General features: G+C 54.0%; 2 protein-coding genes across 3 annotated transcripts; both read right to left on the bottom strand.

Moving 5' to 3' along the window:
* Positions 1-3,223: 3,223 nt before the first annotated feature.
* Positions 3,224-7,345, bottom strand: HAMP (hepcidin antimicrobial peptide). Its single transcript, XM_081032183.1, has 3 exons — positions 4,559-7,345; positions 3,511-3,570; positions 3,224-3,427 (listed from the first exon to the last, which is right to left on the bottom strand). Exons 1-3 carry the CDS (start codon positions 4,775-4,777, stop codon positions 3,323-3,325), a joined length of 384 nt encoding a protein of 127 aa, XP_080888309.1. The 5' UTR covers positions 4,778-7,345; the 3' UTR covers positions 3,224-3,322.
* USF2 (upstream transcription factor 2, c-fos interacting) lies at positions 6,852-16,250 on the bottom strand. 2 transcript variants are annotated; one of them, XM_081032182.1, is made up of 10 exons: positions 16,023-16,250; positions 15,711-15,757; positions 15,482-15,600; positions 15,222-15,341; positions 14,587-14,737; positions 14,379-14,466; positions 14,040-14,098; positions 7,888-7,982; positions 7,636-7,764; positions 6,852-7,542 (listed from the first exon to the last, which is right to left on the bottom strand). In XM_081032182.1, the coding sequence occupies exons 1-10, from the start codon at positions 16,082-16,084 to the stop codon at positions 7,453-7,455; spliced, it is 960 nt and encodes a 319-aa protein (XP_080888308.1). In that variant the 5' UTR covers positions 16,085-16,250; the 3' UTR covers positions 6,852-7,452. The 2 variants fall into 2 exon arrangements, with proteins under 2 accessions (XP_080888308.1, XP_080888307.1); XM_081032181.1 differs by having other exon boundaries at positions 15,141-15,341; positions 16,023-16,239.
* Positions 16,251-17,112: the final 862 nt, after the last annotated feature.

Here is a 17,112-nt window from a genome sequence, read left to right as displayed (position 1 = left end):
AACCTGTGTGTAGCGGGGCGGGGGCTTGGGGGGGTGAAGGGTAGGGAATCCCTCAGACCAGGGAGTGAGCAATCAGAGGGCTGGATGCAGGGGGAGGGGGAGTCCCACCCCCACCTCAGGCTTCATGATGTCAGACTCGGCCCGTGCCTTTCCCAGTCAGGGACAAAGGCCCATTGAGAGTGGGGTGGGGCTTGAACGCCTGGGTCCTGGAGAAGAGAGGGGCCTGGTGCCTGGGCTTCGGGGGTGGACATCAAGTACTATGTGTCACAGCCTTCAGTGTCAGCACCAATCCCCTTAGGGTCATGTGTCAGTGTAGTCTTGGGGGTTCATCTCCTCTCTGGGTATGCACTGAAGGCTGTCCCTGGGGAAAGGACGCACAGGAGAGTGATCCCACACACAGCGCCAGGAACTAACGCTGAAATCTGCAAACTTGGGTCTCCAGACCACAGGAGGACTGGGGGACCGGCGGGCACGTGCCTGCCTCAAGGGCAGAGGTGCCACTCGTAACCAGCTACCAGCGCTGCCGCACCATCTGATCCTTCCAGCCAAGGCAGGGGTATTAGCTTGCTAGGGCTACTGGAACAAAGTACCACAAACTGAACAGCTTGCAAAACAAGAGTTTATCGTGTCACTGTGCTGGAGGCTAGAAGTCTGAAGTCAAAATGTTAGCATTTGGTTCCTTCTGAGGGCTGTGAGGGAAGGATCTATTCCAGGCCTCTCGTCTTGGCTTGTAGATAGCCCTCTTCGTGTTCACATGACCTTCTCCCTGCGTGCGGGACTCTGTGCCCAAATGCCCCCTTTTTATAAGGACACCAGTCCTATTGGATTAGGGCCCACCCTAGTGACCTCATTTTAACTTGACTCTAAGGACCCTATCTCCAAATAAGGTCACAATCTGAGGTGCTGGGGGTTAAGATTTCAACACATAAAGTTGGGGGTGGGGAGCCAATAAGTTTAACCCATAACATTAGGAGTTCTGATTTTTATGTGAAATATCTTGCTTTTTAGGTATCAGCCCGAGTTTTTCTCAAATATTGTGCAGACCAAGCAAAACTCACCCGAGGGCAGAATCAAGCCCTCAGGCCCCTGTGCTTAATGCTTTCTTGAGTGGGCACTGGTGCTTGGTCCAACCAAGAGGCACTTGCTACCCTCAGCCAGAATTGGCAGCTGCGTCCCAGTGTCTGCAAAGTGTGGCCCCCAGGCCCACAGCATCAGTAACATCTGGGAGCTTGTTAGAAATGCAGGTTCTAGCCCCACCAGCGCCCAGACCTAATCAGCCAGGAGCTCTGTCAAGCTGCACTTTACCAGTCTCTCCAGGAGATTCTGGAGCACGTGGAAGTTTGAATATCTCTGCCTGTCATCTCCAGGACCACATGCAGAACTTGCTAAAATGAACAAGGAGGGCTGGTGTCATTAACTTTAATTAGCAGTTTCAAGTTTCCCACCTCCCAGGTATTTATCGAGGGGGTCCGAGTGTCTTCTACCTTCCCCGTCAATACCGGTCCTTTACATCCATGAGACATCTGACAATTTCCAAAACCATTCCATCCTCATCCCTTGCTGAGGAGCTCAACAGCCCAATCAGCGAAGCACTGGAGAGACACTGCTGCCTTTTTACACATCAGGAGGTGGGGTTTCAGAGCCAGGAGAAAAAGCCTGTGAGATCCCGAAGCTAATAGGAGGCCAGGCTCTCCACCTTGCTTTCCTCTCCCCACCCCTCAGCCCCTCAGCCTCTGTTCTGGAAAACCTTCCCAGAGGAGGAGGCTTTGGTGGCTTCAAAGCAGAGGCAGAAATGAGTGAGTTACGGTACTGATCCAACTCCCAGTTGGGTTTAGTTTGGCTCACAGAGTATTGATTTAAAAAAAAGAAAAAGTCAAATTCCTTTAATCAGTTGCCAATATTTTAAAAACAGAAATTTCACATCAAAGTAAGGACTGCCACCTTCTCTTGAAAAGAAACTCTTGCCTTGTTTGGCCTGCCTTTGGGTATGACAAGCATCCCTGGGAGCACACTTTAGATGGGATCCAGGCCTCCCCAGTTCAATCCATATACAACACTGAGGCCTACAGGCCAAGGTCCTTTAGCATCACACTGTTGCTGATGGTTTCCTATGGGCTAAGAAGACAGTGAAATGCTTCTCTGTTTCTATCAAAAGTGGGGAAATCAGATAAGTTGAGAGGCATGCGGTTTTTAAGCAGAATGGCAGGGACCTTAATTCCTCGTGGAGGTGAACAGTGTTCTCCTACCGTGTTTCCCCGAAAATAAGACCTAGCCGGACAATCAGCTTTAATGCACCTTTTGGAGCAAAAATTAATATATAAGACCCGGTCTTATTTTATTGTAACATAAGACCAGGTCTTATATAAGACTGGGTATAATAAATGTAATGTAATGTAATGTAATGTATGTAATGTAATGTAATGTAAAATATAATATAATATAATAAATACCAAGTCTTTTATTAATTTTTGCTCCAAAAGACGCATTTGAGTTGATTGTCCAGCTAGCTCTTATTTTCGGGGAAACACGGTATGTGTCTCATGTGTATAGTGTGTCTTTACTGAGAGTCTACAGCCTACATGCTCCTATGAAACAAATCCATCACCCCTCACTCATTTACTGCCTCTGTCTGGAAGGCCAGTGGTTCTCAAACTTTTTGGTCTCAGGATCCCTTTCTGCAAAATTGTTGAGGATTCCAAAAAGTTTTTCATTTAAGTTATATGTATAGTTGCTTAACATATTAGAAATTGAAATTGGGAAACTTTTAAAGCACAAGCACACAATCCATTGGCCACCAGAGTGATGATGTCATCACATTCACAGAGCTTCTGGAAAACTCCATTGCACACTCATGTGAGAATGAGAGTGAGAGATGAGTAACATGTTAGCCATTTCCACCTGGAGCCCTGCATGGAGCCAGGGACCCAACTTTGAGAACCTGTGCTAGGCATTTGAGTTTGTCACCCGTTTCAAAAAGACTTCAAGGGGAATAAACTTTGTTTGGTTTTCATTCCCTGCTGTTGCAACATAAATTCTAAGTCTTATGAAGTGAGGCTTAAAGGGAAAGAACAGAAAACAAATTTCCTTCACCAAGCTTCCTTGTAATCCCCAGTACACACCAACCACACATACCACATCTAGTACCAGTCCTTACAAGACAGTGGCCAGAAGAAGTCTGTCATAGGCCTTTGGCGGGGAGAAAGGGCAACAGACACTCTGGTTTGGAAAACAAAAGCTAGAACCAGCCATTTTATTCCAAGACCATTCACTTAGTGCTGGAAGGCGGCAGGAATAAATAAGGGAGAGGAGGGGCAGGGAGGCTCTATGTCTTGCAGCAGAAGCCACACCTCGATTTGTAACAGCAGCCACAACAGTAGATGCAGATGGGGAAGTGGGTGTCTCGCCTCCTCAGCCTCTGGAGCCCAGGCTGTGGGAAGGAAGGAAGAGTGAGTGGTTGTGTGCCCAGGGAAAGTTGTGGGAGGCTCAAAAGGGAGGCCCCCATGTTCTCACCGTCAAGCCAGCCTTGGCTCCAGCTGTGTCCTGGGTCTGTAGGTCAGCAAGCTGTGTTGTCTGCAAAAGCAGAAGGGGTATTGAGGATGGCAGCAGGCCCAGCAGAGCGCTCAGATTTGCCCCCACTGACCTGCTCCTCCCCAAGAGGCAGGTGTCCCATGCTCAGCTGGAATCCTAGGAGTGGCCTAGCTTTCTGGCCTTTTCTCATCTTTCCACAAACACCCCTGGTCTGTCTCCTGCTCTCTCCACAGCCACTGCTCTCCTTTGGGACATCACCCTCCCTGGCCTGGATGCCAGCTGCCACCCGTAACAAGTCTCCCTCATCTTGTCCCTCCAATCCATTCCCCACACAGTATGTCAGATCATGCCTTTCCCTGTTAGAAAAGCCTGCAGGGCTCTTCCTGCACTTGGAGGAAAATCAGTGTTTGCATGATTGCCTGTAAGACTTGGCATGTCCACCCCTCCAAGTACCGTAGCCTGCACTTCCTAAAGCCTCTGATCTGCGAGGACACCGTGCTTGCCCCCAGCGTGGGTCTCTCCTTGGCCATCTCCTTCTCTCATCCTCCAAGTGATAGGTCAAATAACGTTTTCTCACAAACATTCCAGCTTGACTGCCAGCCTTTATCCTACCTAAAGCCCCACCACCACCACCGCCACCATGGGCACTTTAATACACTCTTTTATGTTATTTGTCAATAACACTTACTAAACACCACAGTCTTATGTTTTGTTTATTGGCTAGTTAATTCCCTGACCAGGGCGTAAGCTCCATGAGAACAGAAATCTTCTCTCGTCTACCTCGTTCATTGCTTGATCCCCGTTGTCTAGAACAGGACTTAACACAGACTAGGCACTCAATAATTAACTGTAGAATTCATTCAGGGCCCTCAGGCCCTGCCGCTTGAGACCCCATTTCTGTACTTTAAGCAGCTGTCCATGCCCCTTGCCTTGCCCCAAGCTCTGCCCAGTGCTGGGGGTCTCCTGCTGCCCTCAGCAGGCCCCTCTGCAGTCCCGCTGCCTGCTGGGCCCCGGCCGGGTGGGCTCTCACCTGGTGCGAGAGAATTGAGGCGCTGGTCAGGCTGGCCAGGAGGAGCAGGAGGAGGCAGGTAGCCTGGATCTGTGTACTCAATGCCATTTTGTGCCGTCTGGCTGGCTGTCCTGCTGTTAGGTCTAGGACGAGTTCTGGTGTCTGGGCCCAGTTACAGTTGCTTTTATGGGGCCTGCTGGGGGAGGCGGGGGTGCTAAGCCCCCTCCCCTTTGTCCTCATTTCCAAGAAGGTGGTGGCGCCGAAAAGGCGCGGGAGAGATAAGCGGGAACAGAGTGACAGGGAACAGGGTTGTGTCACCCGCAGCCAGCAGAGGTGTGGCCAGGGATTAGGGCAGACAGGGCCACACACACACACCTCTAGCCAGCCACCTGGGAAACACTTTCCCTGATGTGACTTCACCTTGTTGATCTCAGAAAACAAATGCCCTCTTTTGCCCCAGAGGTTGAACAGGTCGATAAGTGGGAGCGACGTGCCCTCATCCCCCACCCTTCTGAGTCCTCATTCACATGGGGGCTGGCTGTCACTTACTGGGCTCCTCAGAGGTGCCCCACACAAGTCCCCCAGCGTCGGGGTCCCTTCTGTAGAGAACTGCGACAGCCAGATGCGCGAGTTTGAGTCAGCACGAGCCCCAAGCACGCAAGGTCTTTTCCAAGTGTCAGAACCTTAAGATGTGGCCCTGGTGTCTGGAAACTCTTCAGAGGACAGGAACCGCAGTGGCTACCCCTCATGACTGCACCTCCCTCAGGCACCACAGCAGGAATACTGACTCACTTCCCTGTTAACTCAGCCAGAACCTCCTGTCCTCTACGCAGCGCCTGCCCACCCCACGCTGGGCTCTGCCTTCTCAGCCCCCAAACCCAGGGTCCTGGCTTCCTTGTTACTGCTCCCTCTTTGTCCACCAGTCTTGTTTTCCTCACTTTACAGGAGAGGAACCAAAGGCAGAGATTGGGGCACTGCCCAAGCCACTGGCAGAGCTGGCATTCCAGCCTGACGCTGGGCTTGTGCTCTTATCACCAGGCGTCCTGGCCTCCTCAAAACACAGGAGGCACAGCGGAGTGTACTAGACCTGGCTCATCAGAGCCACTGCACGTCTTACCCCAACTCCATTCAGTGGCATCGCTTGGCCACATTCAGACACCAGCGTGGGGTAGGAATACCCCACTGCCATCAGCCAAGCCTACAACCAGCGCTTTTCTTTGGAGCTCAGCCCACCAGCACAGCCCTGGATGGGGAGATGAACCACGGTTGCCTGACGGTCCTAGGCAGTACCTGAACCACAGGTAGTGGGTATGCACGGCCCACAGGACCCACAAACTTGATTCTAGAGATGAGACTTTGGTCATTTTGCCTCTGACTCTAGGCTTATCCAGGGTCAACCCTACCACGCAGTGTGGGGCTGCTGCTGCCAAGGAACGAGCACTTCTTCCGAGCCCTGAGTAGTTGCCAAAGCAGCTTCAAAACCACCCAAGTGGGGGGCCCTGGAAAGTGAAGGCTGCTCCCAGCCATCTCCTCTGCACTTACTCCATGTTAGGCTCCTACTGCACACCCTCACTCCCTCAAGATGGCCTCAGAGGCATGGTCAGGGAAAGAAACCAGGGCTCCCGAGGGATGGAACCAGCTGGGGGCATTTGCGGTATGTGCAGGGTGGAGAACTCAGCAAGGTGGCGGCTGGCAGTGTATGGAGTCGCATGGGGCTGCAGGTTGAGGCCGAGTCCAGTAAAGGGCTGCATGTTCCACCCCAGGGACACACAGCATCCCCCAGCACTGCCGGGCGTTCGCGGCATCTCTGCTCAGGCCAGGTTTCATCATCAGCCAGGGGCAGGGGTCACAGCACAGGCGCCAGAGCCACAGCACAAGGCGACAGGCTGACGGGCCAAGCCCGGCTTCCTGGCCATCTGCCTTCCTTGGGGGTGGGGGGCTCAAGGCCAGTCCCCACCATTGGCTGGTGCAGAGGGAAGGGCTTCAGCCCAGAAGGGCAGGGCCAGGAGCCAGTCCTGTTTTGGGGAACTGGTGACACAGGGGACCCCAAACTCTCCTCCAAAAACATGGGTCATGTTCTTAACCCAACGTCTCCCCCTGCCCTCACACCACATATACACACCTGGGGCCTCAAAGAGGGTATTCGTTCCTTAATTACTCCATTCTTCCAGCCAACAGACTGGGTACTGGGCAGTACAGGATGGCAGGGACTGGCACACAGCCACCAACACAACAGCGGAGGCCCTGCACCAGTGGAGTTCTGCACAGACCCCACATCCTCTCCCCACATCTCAGACAGACAGATACACAGACAGACAAGGCGGGGCCACATGGGGCCAGTTTATTGCAGTTAAATACCTCTCTCTCTCTCTCTCTATTTTTTTTTGTCCATTTTTCCATAAAGAAAATTAACACACACGCACACGCGCGCGCACACACACACACCCACACACACACACACACCCGAAGGGGAGCAGGGATCCAGAAACAAGAGGTGCAGTGGGACACAGCCTCCCTGCTTAGGTCCAGGCCCCAGGGATGGCCCCCCAAAAGCTCCCCTCCTTCCCGTAAGCACCCTGTGCCAGTACCTCTAGAGACCAAGGAGGCAGCGGGATATGGCAGGGCCTCTGTCCTCTTCCCTTTTGCCTCCAGGCGAAACCACTAGAAGTGCTGGGGCTTAGTGGGGGCGGGGAGAAGGGACACAGATAGACGGGGGAGGGAGGATATCATTTCCATGTTGAAGAGAGCAGTGGGTGCTTATCCACAGAAATGCATTATTTCTCCCCGTTTTTGTTAAAAATCTACTATAAAAAAACGCAGCTGGGGGAGGGGCTTCTGTCCCTCTCTGTGCTAAGGGCTGGGGAAGGGGGCAGCAGAGGCCGGGAGGAGGCCCCCGCTGCCGGTGAGGGTGGGCGTCACTGCCGGGTGCTCTCGCCCACTATCTCCAGGTTGTGCTGCTGCAGCTGGGCACGAAGCACGGCGTTCTCATTCTTCAGCTCTTCAATCTGGCAGACAGGACAGGGGACAAGGAGCCAGGGGTGGCTCCCTGCATCTTGGGGTCCTGGGTCCCCCACCCAGCTCCCAGCCCTGGCGCTCACCTGTTGCCTCAGGAGCTCATTGTCCATCTGCAGCCGCTCGGCCTCCTTGAAGGTCTCCTGCATGCGTTGGTTGGTCTGGCGTAGCTCCCGTATGTAGTCACAAGCCTTCGACAGGATCCCTCCTTTACTCTGGGGGTGGGCAAGAGCATGAGAGCAAGCACTGCCCGCGGGTCTCTGCTCGCTGGCTCCCCGCAGGACAACTCCCGTGCCCAGTGGACAAGCAGATGTTCTGGGAGGGGCTGGGGTACTCACCGCGCCAGTCTTGCTATTGTCTGCATTACAATCTGGAATGATTTTTGAAAGTTGGACAATCCAGTTGTTGATCTTGTCCCTCCGCCTCCGCTCCACTGCAGGAATAACAGTAATACCGAGAGCTGGGTTACAGCACTTCTTGTGCACCTAGGGGATTGACCCCGAGGCAGATGCCATCAGACCCTCGGCCCTGAGGCCGAGTGCAGGCCCTGCCCACGGTCAGCCACACTGCAGGCAGATGCAGAGCCAGGATCTGAACGCAGGTGGCCCGCGTCCAGGCCCGCTTCAGTGCTTCAAGAACAAAGTCTTTCTCTCAAGTGCCACACACCTTTAAAGCAGCATCAACAGTGTTCCAAGGACTATGGGTTCATTTTGTTTGCCTGCCCGGTATATTTTAAAGAATTTGAGTCAACATTTAAAAATTAGGAGATTTCACATAATTAGCATCTTTGGAAAAATGGAGTTGTGGCTACAGTGGGCACATGTTCTTAGGAGGTTAAGAATGAGCTTCAGTCCCTTTACATGGGACCCAAGTGCCCCTCTTTGGTCCCCACAGCCCCTGAATTTGAGTCTCCAGTCCTCAGGTCTCCCCAGAGCTCTGGGTCCCATGATTCTGTTTTCTTTCATTTTTAAAAGTCAGTCTGACCATGTCCCACCCGCTTTAAACCCTTCTCCAGGGCCCTAGCAACAAGTCCCAGCTCCCTGGACTGGCACTTGTGGCTCTCAGGGGCCTGGCCCAGCAGGGCATTGGGTCAGCCAAGAACATGAACCCTACCTTGAAGGCCAGGGATGGCAAACTAGTAGATTTCACTTGAAAAGTCCAGATTTGTGATTTTCTAAAATGCCACCACCTCAGTCTACTAGGTTGAGAGGCAGCTGCTTCCTTCAGACAAGGACATGTCTTCTCTCTGCACTGGAGGCTGAGACCCCTGGTCCAGGGCCTATTGGAGGCAAAGTTGTCCCAGCTCTTCCTTACTTCCAATCCCACAGGTGGGGACATACAAAAAAGCCCAGTTACCCAGCTCTCACCTACACTCTCACCCCCTTGCCAAGATGGCCCATGGACAAAGGCCCTGAAGGGGAGACTGGGCCTGTCGGTGGGATTTGGAAAGGAGGGTGAAGGGATCTTTTTTCAGGGGTGGGTGGTGCTGATGAGATTGGGGCGGGGGGTCTGGGTGAGAGTGAGAAAGGAGGGAGGGCCAGAGGCATGCCTCACTCATCTCGTCTGAGACCAGCACTGCCCGTCCCTGGTGGTCCCTCAAAGAACACACTTGGCCACTGACAGGCAAACCCCACTGTCTTCTCTTGGCACTTGGTTTCATCCACTCGTTGCTGATCAGTCCTTTACACCTCCATGCGCACCCCCACTTTGGCCTGGGTGACAACACCCTCCTATATGGACATTCCTCCTCCCTTTCCCCTCTGCCTTCCTTGCATTCCTCCTTCCACAGAAATCTCTCCAATACCATGGCAGGAATAGTGACCAGCACAGCGCGCTTTGCCTGACCCCCAACCCTGGACCACTGCTGTCATAGTGAGTAGAACCTTCCCATTGAAGACAGCCATGTCTTACAGTCTTTTGGAACTAGGCGGTCAAAAGCAGCAGCAAAGCTAAGAGTTCAGCCCCCCCACCACGTCCCTTAGAAGCATGCTCCATTCCCACGGTTTCAAATGAGGAACCCAACAGCAGATGGCTTCCTGGTTTTTCTCTACCCTCATGCAGTCCAGCATTCACGAACCGGGGCACCAGACTACAGACCTATCTCCCATGTACTCCTTGCTTCAAGCCACCAGGGGGCAGGGAGAGGGGGTGTGGCCCATCTCCAGCTTGCATTTACTTCTTAAAAACGTACTGTCTGCCCTACCATGTGCAGGGCACTCGGAAAGTCTGGAGTCCAGGGTGGACTCAATCTCTGTCCCACTGGCACTCACAGCACCCCTGTGAACACATGATACCAACACTGCAGGTTGTGCTATAACTGAAGATTGTGTCAGGTGCCTGGGGAATGCCAGGGTGGAGCAATGATTTCTGCCTGGGAATGGGGGCGGGGGGGTGTATCTTCAAAGACAGAGGAAACATTTATTTGGGCTAGTTTCCGAGGGGAGGGGCATCAGGCAGACAGGTGTCAAGATCCCAGAAATGGTGACATGGAAATATTTTGCATGGTGGTAGGAAGGTTGTAAAAACAGGTTGTGAAGGTCTTGAATGCCCAACATATGGGTCTGGACCTCATCTCTTACTCTAGGGGTCTAGTCCCTTGAGTTTGTGACTCTCACTAAGCAGGTAGCAATGTGGCCAGGCCTGTGGCTGGGAAAGACCACTTTGGCACATCTGAAATGGAGGAAGACCGGTTACGACCAAGGCCACGTCCATTCCACAGAAGTGCTTCAGTGACACCCATATAACATTTAAAACACAATTTAGAAGTAAAATCTGTGAGGACTTAAGGGAGAAATGGACAAATTCACAAATAGACTTGGGAGACATCAACACTCCTCTCTCAATAATTGATAAAACAAGTAGACAAAAACAAAACAAACAGGACAGGAAATCCGAACACTGTCAACCAACTTGACCTAACTGACGCTGAGGGAACTCTCTGCAATGGTAGCAGATATGTATTCTTTTCAAGTGCACACAGAAACTTCCACCTAGACTATATTCAGGACTATAAAACAAGTCTCAATACATTTCAGAGAACTGAAATTATATATAGTATGCTCTCTGATTAGAACAAAACTAAATTAAAAATCAGTAACAAAAAGAGATCTAGAAAGCCTACAAATATTTGGAAATTAAGCAACACACTCCTGGGTAAAAGAAACCACACAGAAAACTGGACAGTATTTTGAACTAATGATAATGAAAACACAACATATCCAAATGGGAGGTAGCTACAGCAGTTAAGAGTGAAATTTGTAACTAAAAAGGCTTATATTAGGAAAAAATGGAAGGTTTATACTAACATTTAAAAAGCTGGGGGGGGAGGGGTGGAAATCTAGCAAATTAAGCCCAAAATAAGGAGAAGGAATGAATTAGTAACATGAAGAGTGGAAACTAATGAAATAGAAAAAGAAATTCCATCCAACATTTAAAAATCAGATTTTACATAAAGATCTGTCTTTCTGACTTCTCAGAGGTTCCGGCAAGAGTAGACCCAAATTCTGACATAGCAGCAATGGGCTGGCACTGCAAATGCCACCCTTCAGGCAGGACACTATGCCCCAGCCCACAGGGTGGGCTGGAGATGGGCTCCTGCAGTAGCAAGAAATGGTGGGAAAGATGTAAAAAGGAGAAAGAGAAGCTGACTTGAAGTTCACTTCAGCACAGACTCTCAGGGTGTGGGGATGTGAGGGAAGAGAGGACAGAGATGACGGGGGCCGGCTTTCGGTCTTGGCTTGGGTAATCATGACAGAAGGTACCTTTTGCTGCCCTGGAAAAAGAAATGTTGCGTGGAAAACTTTTGGAGAGGGGAGACAGCAGGTTCTGTTTTGGACAAATTGAGTTTGAGGGTGTCTCAGGGTAATCCGGAAATGGAGATTGTGAATGAGCTGCTCAAAATACGGGACTTGGGTTCAAGAGAGAAGAATGGAGTAGAAACACATCTGCACACTTCCCATATCCAGGGGATGGGGAAGTCCTGAGGGGCCGTCACAGAGCAGGTCTCCCCTTTCTGGACTCATACAGGAGAAAGCCAGAAGAACCTCATCCCCAGAGAAACGATGAACTACTAAAACTGAATATGGGGCTTTGGAGGTATTGACAATCCCTAAGGCTGATGGGAGAGGAGACCAGACCTTAAGAAACACTGATAGCCGAAGCAGTTTTCCAGCCTTGCCCAATGTGAAGAATCCCCTGAGAAACTTGTCAAAATACAGACTCCTGGGGCCTCCCTCTAATCTACCCATTCAGAACCTGCAAAGACAGCCCTGGAGACCTTGATTGTTAGCAAGCTTCCTGGAGCATTTTGGAAGCCCTGCTCCGAGGAGCAAGCTGGGAAGGAGAGGAAAAGAGTGTAGGAGAATCAGAGCAGGTAGAGCAGAAAGGATCATTACGGAAAGGAGCGGAATAGGCAGAATCAGATGCTTGGAGCACAAACAGCAAAGGAAGCCAATGGATTTGGCAATGAGGTTGTCATGGATGACCTTAAATGGAGAGGTTTCGATAGAGAAAAGAGCCAGAGACTGCCAAAGGTACAGGGAGGATGGGTAGAGGGTGGGTCCAATATTGTGCAGGTTAGGAGAGAGAGGGCAGGATACAGCTGGAAGGTAAGGGCAAGGTTATGAAAAAGACGGATTTTCATAGGAGCAGGATTCCAGACTGTTTGCAGGTGGAATAAGCCAGTCAGAGAGAGAGTGAGAGAGGGGTGGAGGGTGGCTAGATGGTACACCAAGAATGGTTTGCTGCAGTATCACCAGGGGTGTATCACACGGCTGCGGGGGTTCACATGTCTTTGATTGGCACGTTCTATTAGTCTCCGCAGAAGTCTGGTTAACACCATCTTACAAAGGAGTAAACTGGCGCAGAGATTAAGAACCAGCCTGAGGTCATATGATATAAGCAGTAGGGACAGGATTGCCGAGTAGCCTACATGAGGCTCCTTAAACTTGCCACACCCAACAACCAAGCTCAGATTCACCCTCTCCCTTTTCAAACTAACCTGATCCCATCATGAAACCCTGATTCGTCAGCCTTGGAATCTTCTCCCCATACCCCACCACCCTCCATGACGTCCTGACTCTGGCCTGACATCTGCAGTCACCTATTTTTCTACCCTCTGGTATCCCATCCCCCTTACTGTCTAGCCTCTGTACATAAACTCCTCTGCTGGCTTCCCCTCAAACAACAATCAAAATCAGGAGCAGGGACACTGGGAGGGCCTTTTATAAGGCCCCGTGTGATCTGGCCCTGACCGGCCCTCCTCCCAACTCCACTGACTTCCTTTCTCCTTTTCTGAATTGTTCTTCAAACATACCCAGTCTGTTCCAGCTCAGGCCTGGGTGTTTGCACTTGCTTGTCCCTCTGCCTGGGACTCTTCCCCAGTACTCGGCTGGCCCATTCCTTAAGGTCCACTCAGTCCTCTGCTAAAACGTCACCTCAGAGGCCTATACTCCTACCATCACCCTCCATCTCCTTACCCAGCTTTATCTTCCCTCATGTGACTTATGCTATCTGATGTCACATTGTAGTTTGGTGTAATCTGTCTCTTCCAACAGAATAAACACATTGAGAGCCAAGACCTCATCTAATCTATTATCTGCTGTTATCTGAGGGCCCAAAATGGGCTGGTAGTATATACATGCTAAATGAACGCCTGAACTTAGTGAGCTTAGATCACAGCTGCATAGACTCATCCCAAATCGAACACTTTCAGGATTCTCAGGGCCTCACCCCAGCATTCAGGCCTTCCCTTGACCCTCCCGGCTCCCCTCCCAAGCACTCCATATGGAACCTCTGCAACAACCAAACCAGCACCCCCCGAAGCAACCTGACTCCACTCTGCCTTCCCCCTTCCAGCCTGTGCTCCCCTCTGCCTGACAGGCCCTCCCAAAGACCACCTCCCTGGGGGAGCACACCTGATCCCCTGGTCAGAGTTCAGTCAGCCACCAGCCTGAATTCCTCTGAACCTCCCTGATACTCCAGACGATGCCCCATACCTGACCCAGGCACATGCTGCCCAGCCTGGAATCCATCTTCAGGAAGTATTTGAAGGACAGTTGTTTGGGCGTTAAGTGTACTCCTGGACTTGCATGCTGTTATGTCCAACATAGTGGCTACTGATTGGGGACAGGGGTTGGGATTGGGGTGGGGGACTAGGGGACTGCAAAGATGGCCAAAATGACCTTTGGGTGGATTTGGTGTTTATGGAAAAGGCAGAATGCTCTGGCCTCTGCCAGCCAGAGGCACCGCTTCCTACAGTTTCATTATCCGATGTGCTATCAGAACAGAGCTACTTCTGGAAGCCAGGAGGGCAGGGGAACAGAGGGATTTGAACACAACAGCTGTCACTGGAAAGGTAGGTCCAGGGGAGCCAGACCAATTCCATTTTTACTTGTCCCATGCCTGGTGATCTGTGAATCCAAACACCAGGCCTCGCTGTGCCTGTGAGGTCGAGGCCTGGACTGGCCCAGGGCTTCCACCTTGACCTTACCTTCATTGTGCTGAGCTCTCCTTCTCTCATCTCGTGGTGTTCTGGTTCCATCAATTTTCCTAGAAGAGGGAAAAAATGGGCACACGTTATTTAAGGCCCCATTCGTCCAAGCATATTAAGCAGTCAGACTTGAAAATGATCTTTGCAAGACAAATCTACATGTAGAAAGAGGAAATGATACTTTATTTACACTGAAGCAGAAACAGACCAAAAAATACACCAAGTGCCTGCTGTGTGCTCAACCGCCAGGCTTGCTTTCCAGAAAACTTTCCTTCTTTCGGCCCCACACCAGGCCCTCCCAGTGTCCCCTGCTACTGGGCCCAGGTCTCCCGCACATACGGGGAGTAGGGGTGTGTCCTGGGTGCAATCGTCCTTTGAGTTCCCGTCTGAAGCACGTCTTGGGGCGTCATCATGACATAGAACTGGCCTACAGAGAAAGCGGAGGTTAGAGATAAAACTGGAGGCAGAGTCAGAACTGGCTGGGGGCTCCCTCCCTGCTAGGCCTGTTGCCTCCCCTGCTTCCACCTTGGCCCCTTCCTCCCTTTACCTCCAGCCTGCAAGCTCTGATCTGTGGTCTGTACCGACACAGCCGTGGTATCTCCCACACTGGATGCTGGGAAATAGGCAAATCGTGCCTCCCCACTGACAGCCTCAGCTGCTGGGCTGCCGCCATTGCTGAAGGGATTTTGGATTACAGCCTGGGGAGTAGGAGGACACAGAGGCCACCCTTAGTTATCTTTGTTCCCCAACCCATCCCCTTGTTGCCCTGTTTGATATTTACATGGAAGGGAACCCCTCTGTAATGTGCCACTCTGCCCTATGCCTCAGGTGGTCCTGGAACTTTGCAGAAACTCAGCAATCACTTGATAAACTGACCGATTTTTACCTCTAAGATCCTTTCCTATTACCATTATCCCCACTTTACAGGAACAAAACAAAAAAAAGATGTTCCAAAGATCTTGCCCAAGGTTTCATTATGCAGAACTGGGATTTGACCCACACAGCCTGATGGCCTGTGTCCCACCTTTCCCACCCCATGGGACTCCCCAAGAACCGAGTCAGTGTCCCCTCTCATCCCCCCAGGAGTTGATGGGCACCTACCAGTGGGAAGGGTGCTGCGGGACCTGGGGGCACAGAGGCAGCAGTGGGACCAGGGCGCTGGGCTGCCCCATCCACACCCACCTGGGTCACAGCCTGCTGCCCCCCTGCGAAGGCAGCCGTAGACACGACGCTGACGGCGCCTGCTGTGTCGCCCTGGCCATCCAGCTGACCATCAGTCACCTGGACTACGCGGTATGTCACCTGCAGGGGGCGGCAGAACAGCGAGACCAGCGCTGGGACCCAGGCAGGGGCCAGGGCCGAGCCCCTCCCTCCTGGCTCGCCCGCTCGACCCTCAGCTCAGCCCTCCACTTGCCCACCAGGCTCCCGGCCCGCAGCCTCACCTGTCCTCCATTATTCTCTGTGCGGAACTGGTACTGGATGTTATGGTCGCCGAACGCCGCCTGCTGGACGCTGGCGATGGCCACCGCCGTCTGCTCCTCTGCCCCAGGGCCGTCCCCGCCTGCGGTCGGAGGAGGGCAGGGGGGATGGTCAGCAGTTGCATGGGCCTGGGCACCCCCGTGTGCTCCCCGGATGCAGGCCGCAGCCCCAGTGGGCCCCGCGAACACTCACCCTCCTGCAGTTCGACGCCCTCCTCGGCCTCGGGTCCCTTGTCGTGACTGCGGGGAGAGCACGAAGGGGGGTTATGGCCGCCCCCGCCCCCGCCCCTTTACCCAGGTGCAGGGTTCCCATCCTGCCCCGCACCATCTGGGGCTGGGGCCCCGCGAGGACCCCGGACCGGGGGTATTCGCGCGCGTCCCCCCTCCCTCGCGGCCTCCATTTTGAGCTGGGCCCAGCAGTCGCTCGGGATCATGGCGGCCTGGCCGCCAGGCCGAAGGGCCGCAGCCAGGGCGCGCGGGGCACGGACCGGCCAGGCGCCCTTACCTGGCGGCGGCAGCAGCGGTGGCCGAGGCAGCGGGATCCAGACCCGGGTCCAGCATGTCCATGGGGGGGTGGGGTCGGGGGGGGCGCGGGGCCCGGGGGGAGGGGAGGGGTGGGGTGGGGTGGGGAGGGGAGGGAGGGGAGGGGGCGGGCGGCCGGGGGGGCCCCCGAGCCCGGCGCTCACGCCGCGCGGCAGGAGGGGACGGAGGAGACACGGGAGCCGCTCGCGCTGATCACGGGGACAAACAGTGGGGTCATGTGAGGAGGAGATGCCGCCGCCGCCGCCGCCGCTTTTCCTGCAGCCGCCGCCTCCGCCCGCCTGTCTGCCGGCTCGCGGCGGCTCTAGGCTCCGGGATGCAGCGCGGCCGACCCCCGCTCGCTGCACGCGGCCCTGGGGCCTCCTTCCCTGAGCCGCCGCCGCCGCGACTTTTTTTTTTTAAACCCGGCCCGCCCTGGACGGCCGCCGCCTCTCTCCTGGATCGCCGGCTCGGGCGTCCGCCGCTCGGCCTGGCCCAGTCCGGCGGCGGATCGCTGCTGCAGCGGCCGCCGCTTTCTATTTTTTCCCCCTTTTTTTTCCTCCTTTACTTGAGCTGCGCGCGCGCGGTGGCGGCGGCAGCGCGAGCCCGGGGCAGACGCGCGCGAGGGGAGGGCAGCCCCCGGGGAGCGCGCGCGGTCTCCGATGGCGGGCGGGCGCGCGCCGGCCTGGGTCTCGGCGGGCGCGGGGTCACCGCCGCAGCCTCCGGAGCCGCCCGGCCGTCCGAGTAGAACGCGGGCCGGGATGGAACGCCCGGGGTCCCGCAAGAGGGACTGTGGTCGCCGGGGACGAGTCAGGCTGTGGGGTTTAGAGACAGTAAAGTAGGTCGGAGGGGAGGGGTGAATGGGGGAGAGAAGAGCGCGCGCGCGCTCCCGGCGTTCGGGCTGAAGTGCACGAAGGCGGAGAGCCGCAGCGCATGCGCACGCCTGGGCGGGGTCGGGGCGCGCACGTAGGGCCGGGCGGAGCCAACGTGGGGCACGTAGTCCCTTCCTGGGGGAGAAGGAGAAGGCCGGGCAGGTCCTTTCCAGCTGGCCCAGAACGCAAGTCCCAGGAGAAGGG

This window comes from Rhinolophus hipposideros, assembly GCF_964194185.1.
Source record: "Rhinolophus hipposideros genome assembly, chromosome: 21".
Taxonomy (NCBI): domain Eukaryota; kingdom Metazoa; phylum Chordata; class Mammalia; order Chiroptera; family Rhinolophidae; genus Rhinolophus; species Rhinolophus hipposideros.
Note: the sequence above shows the minus strand (reverse complement) of the source record. Positions and strands in the feature narration are given on the sequence as shown.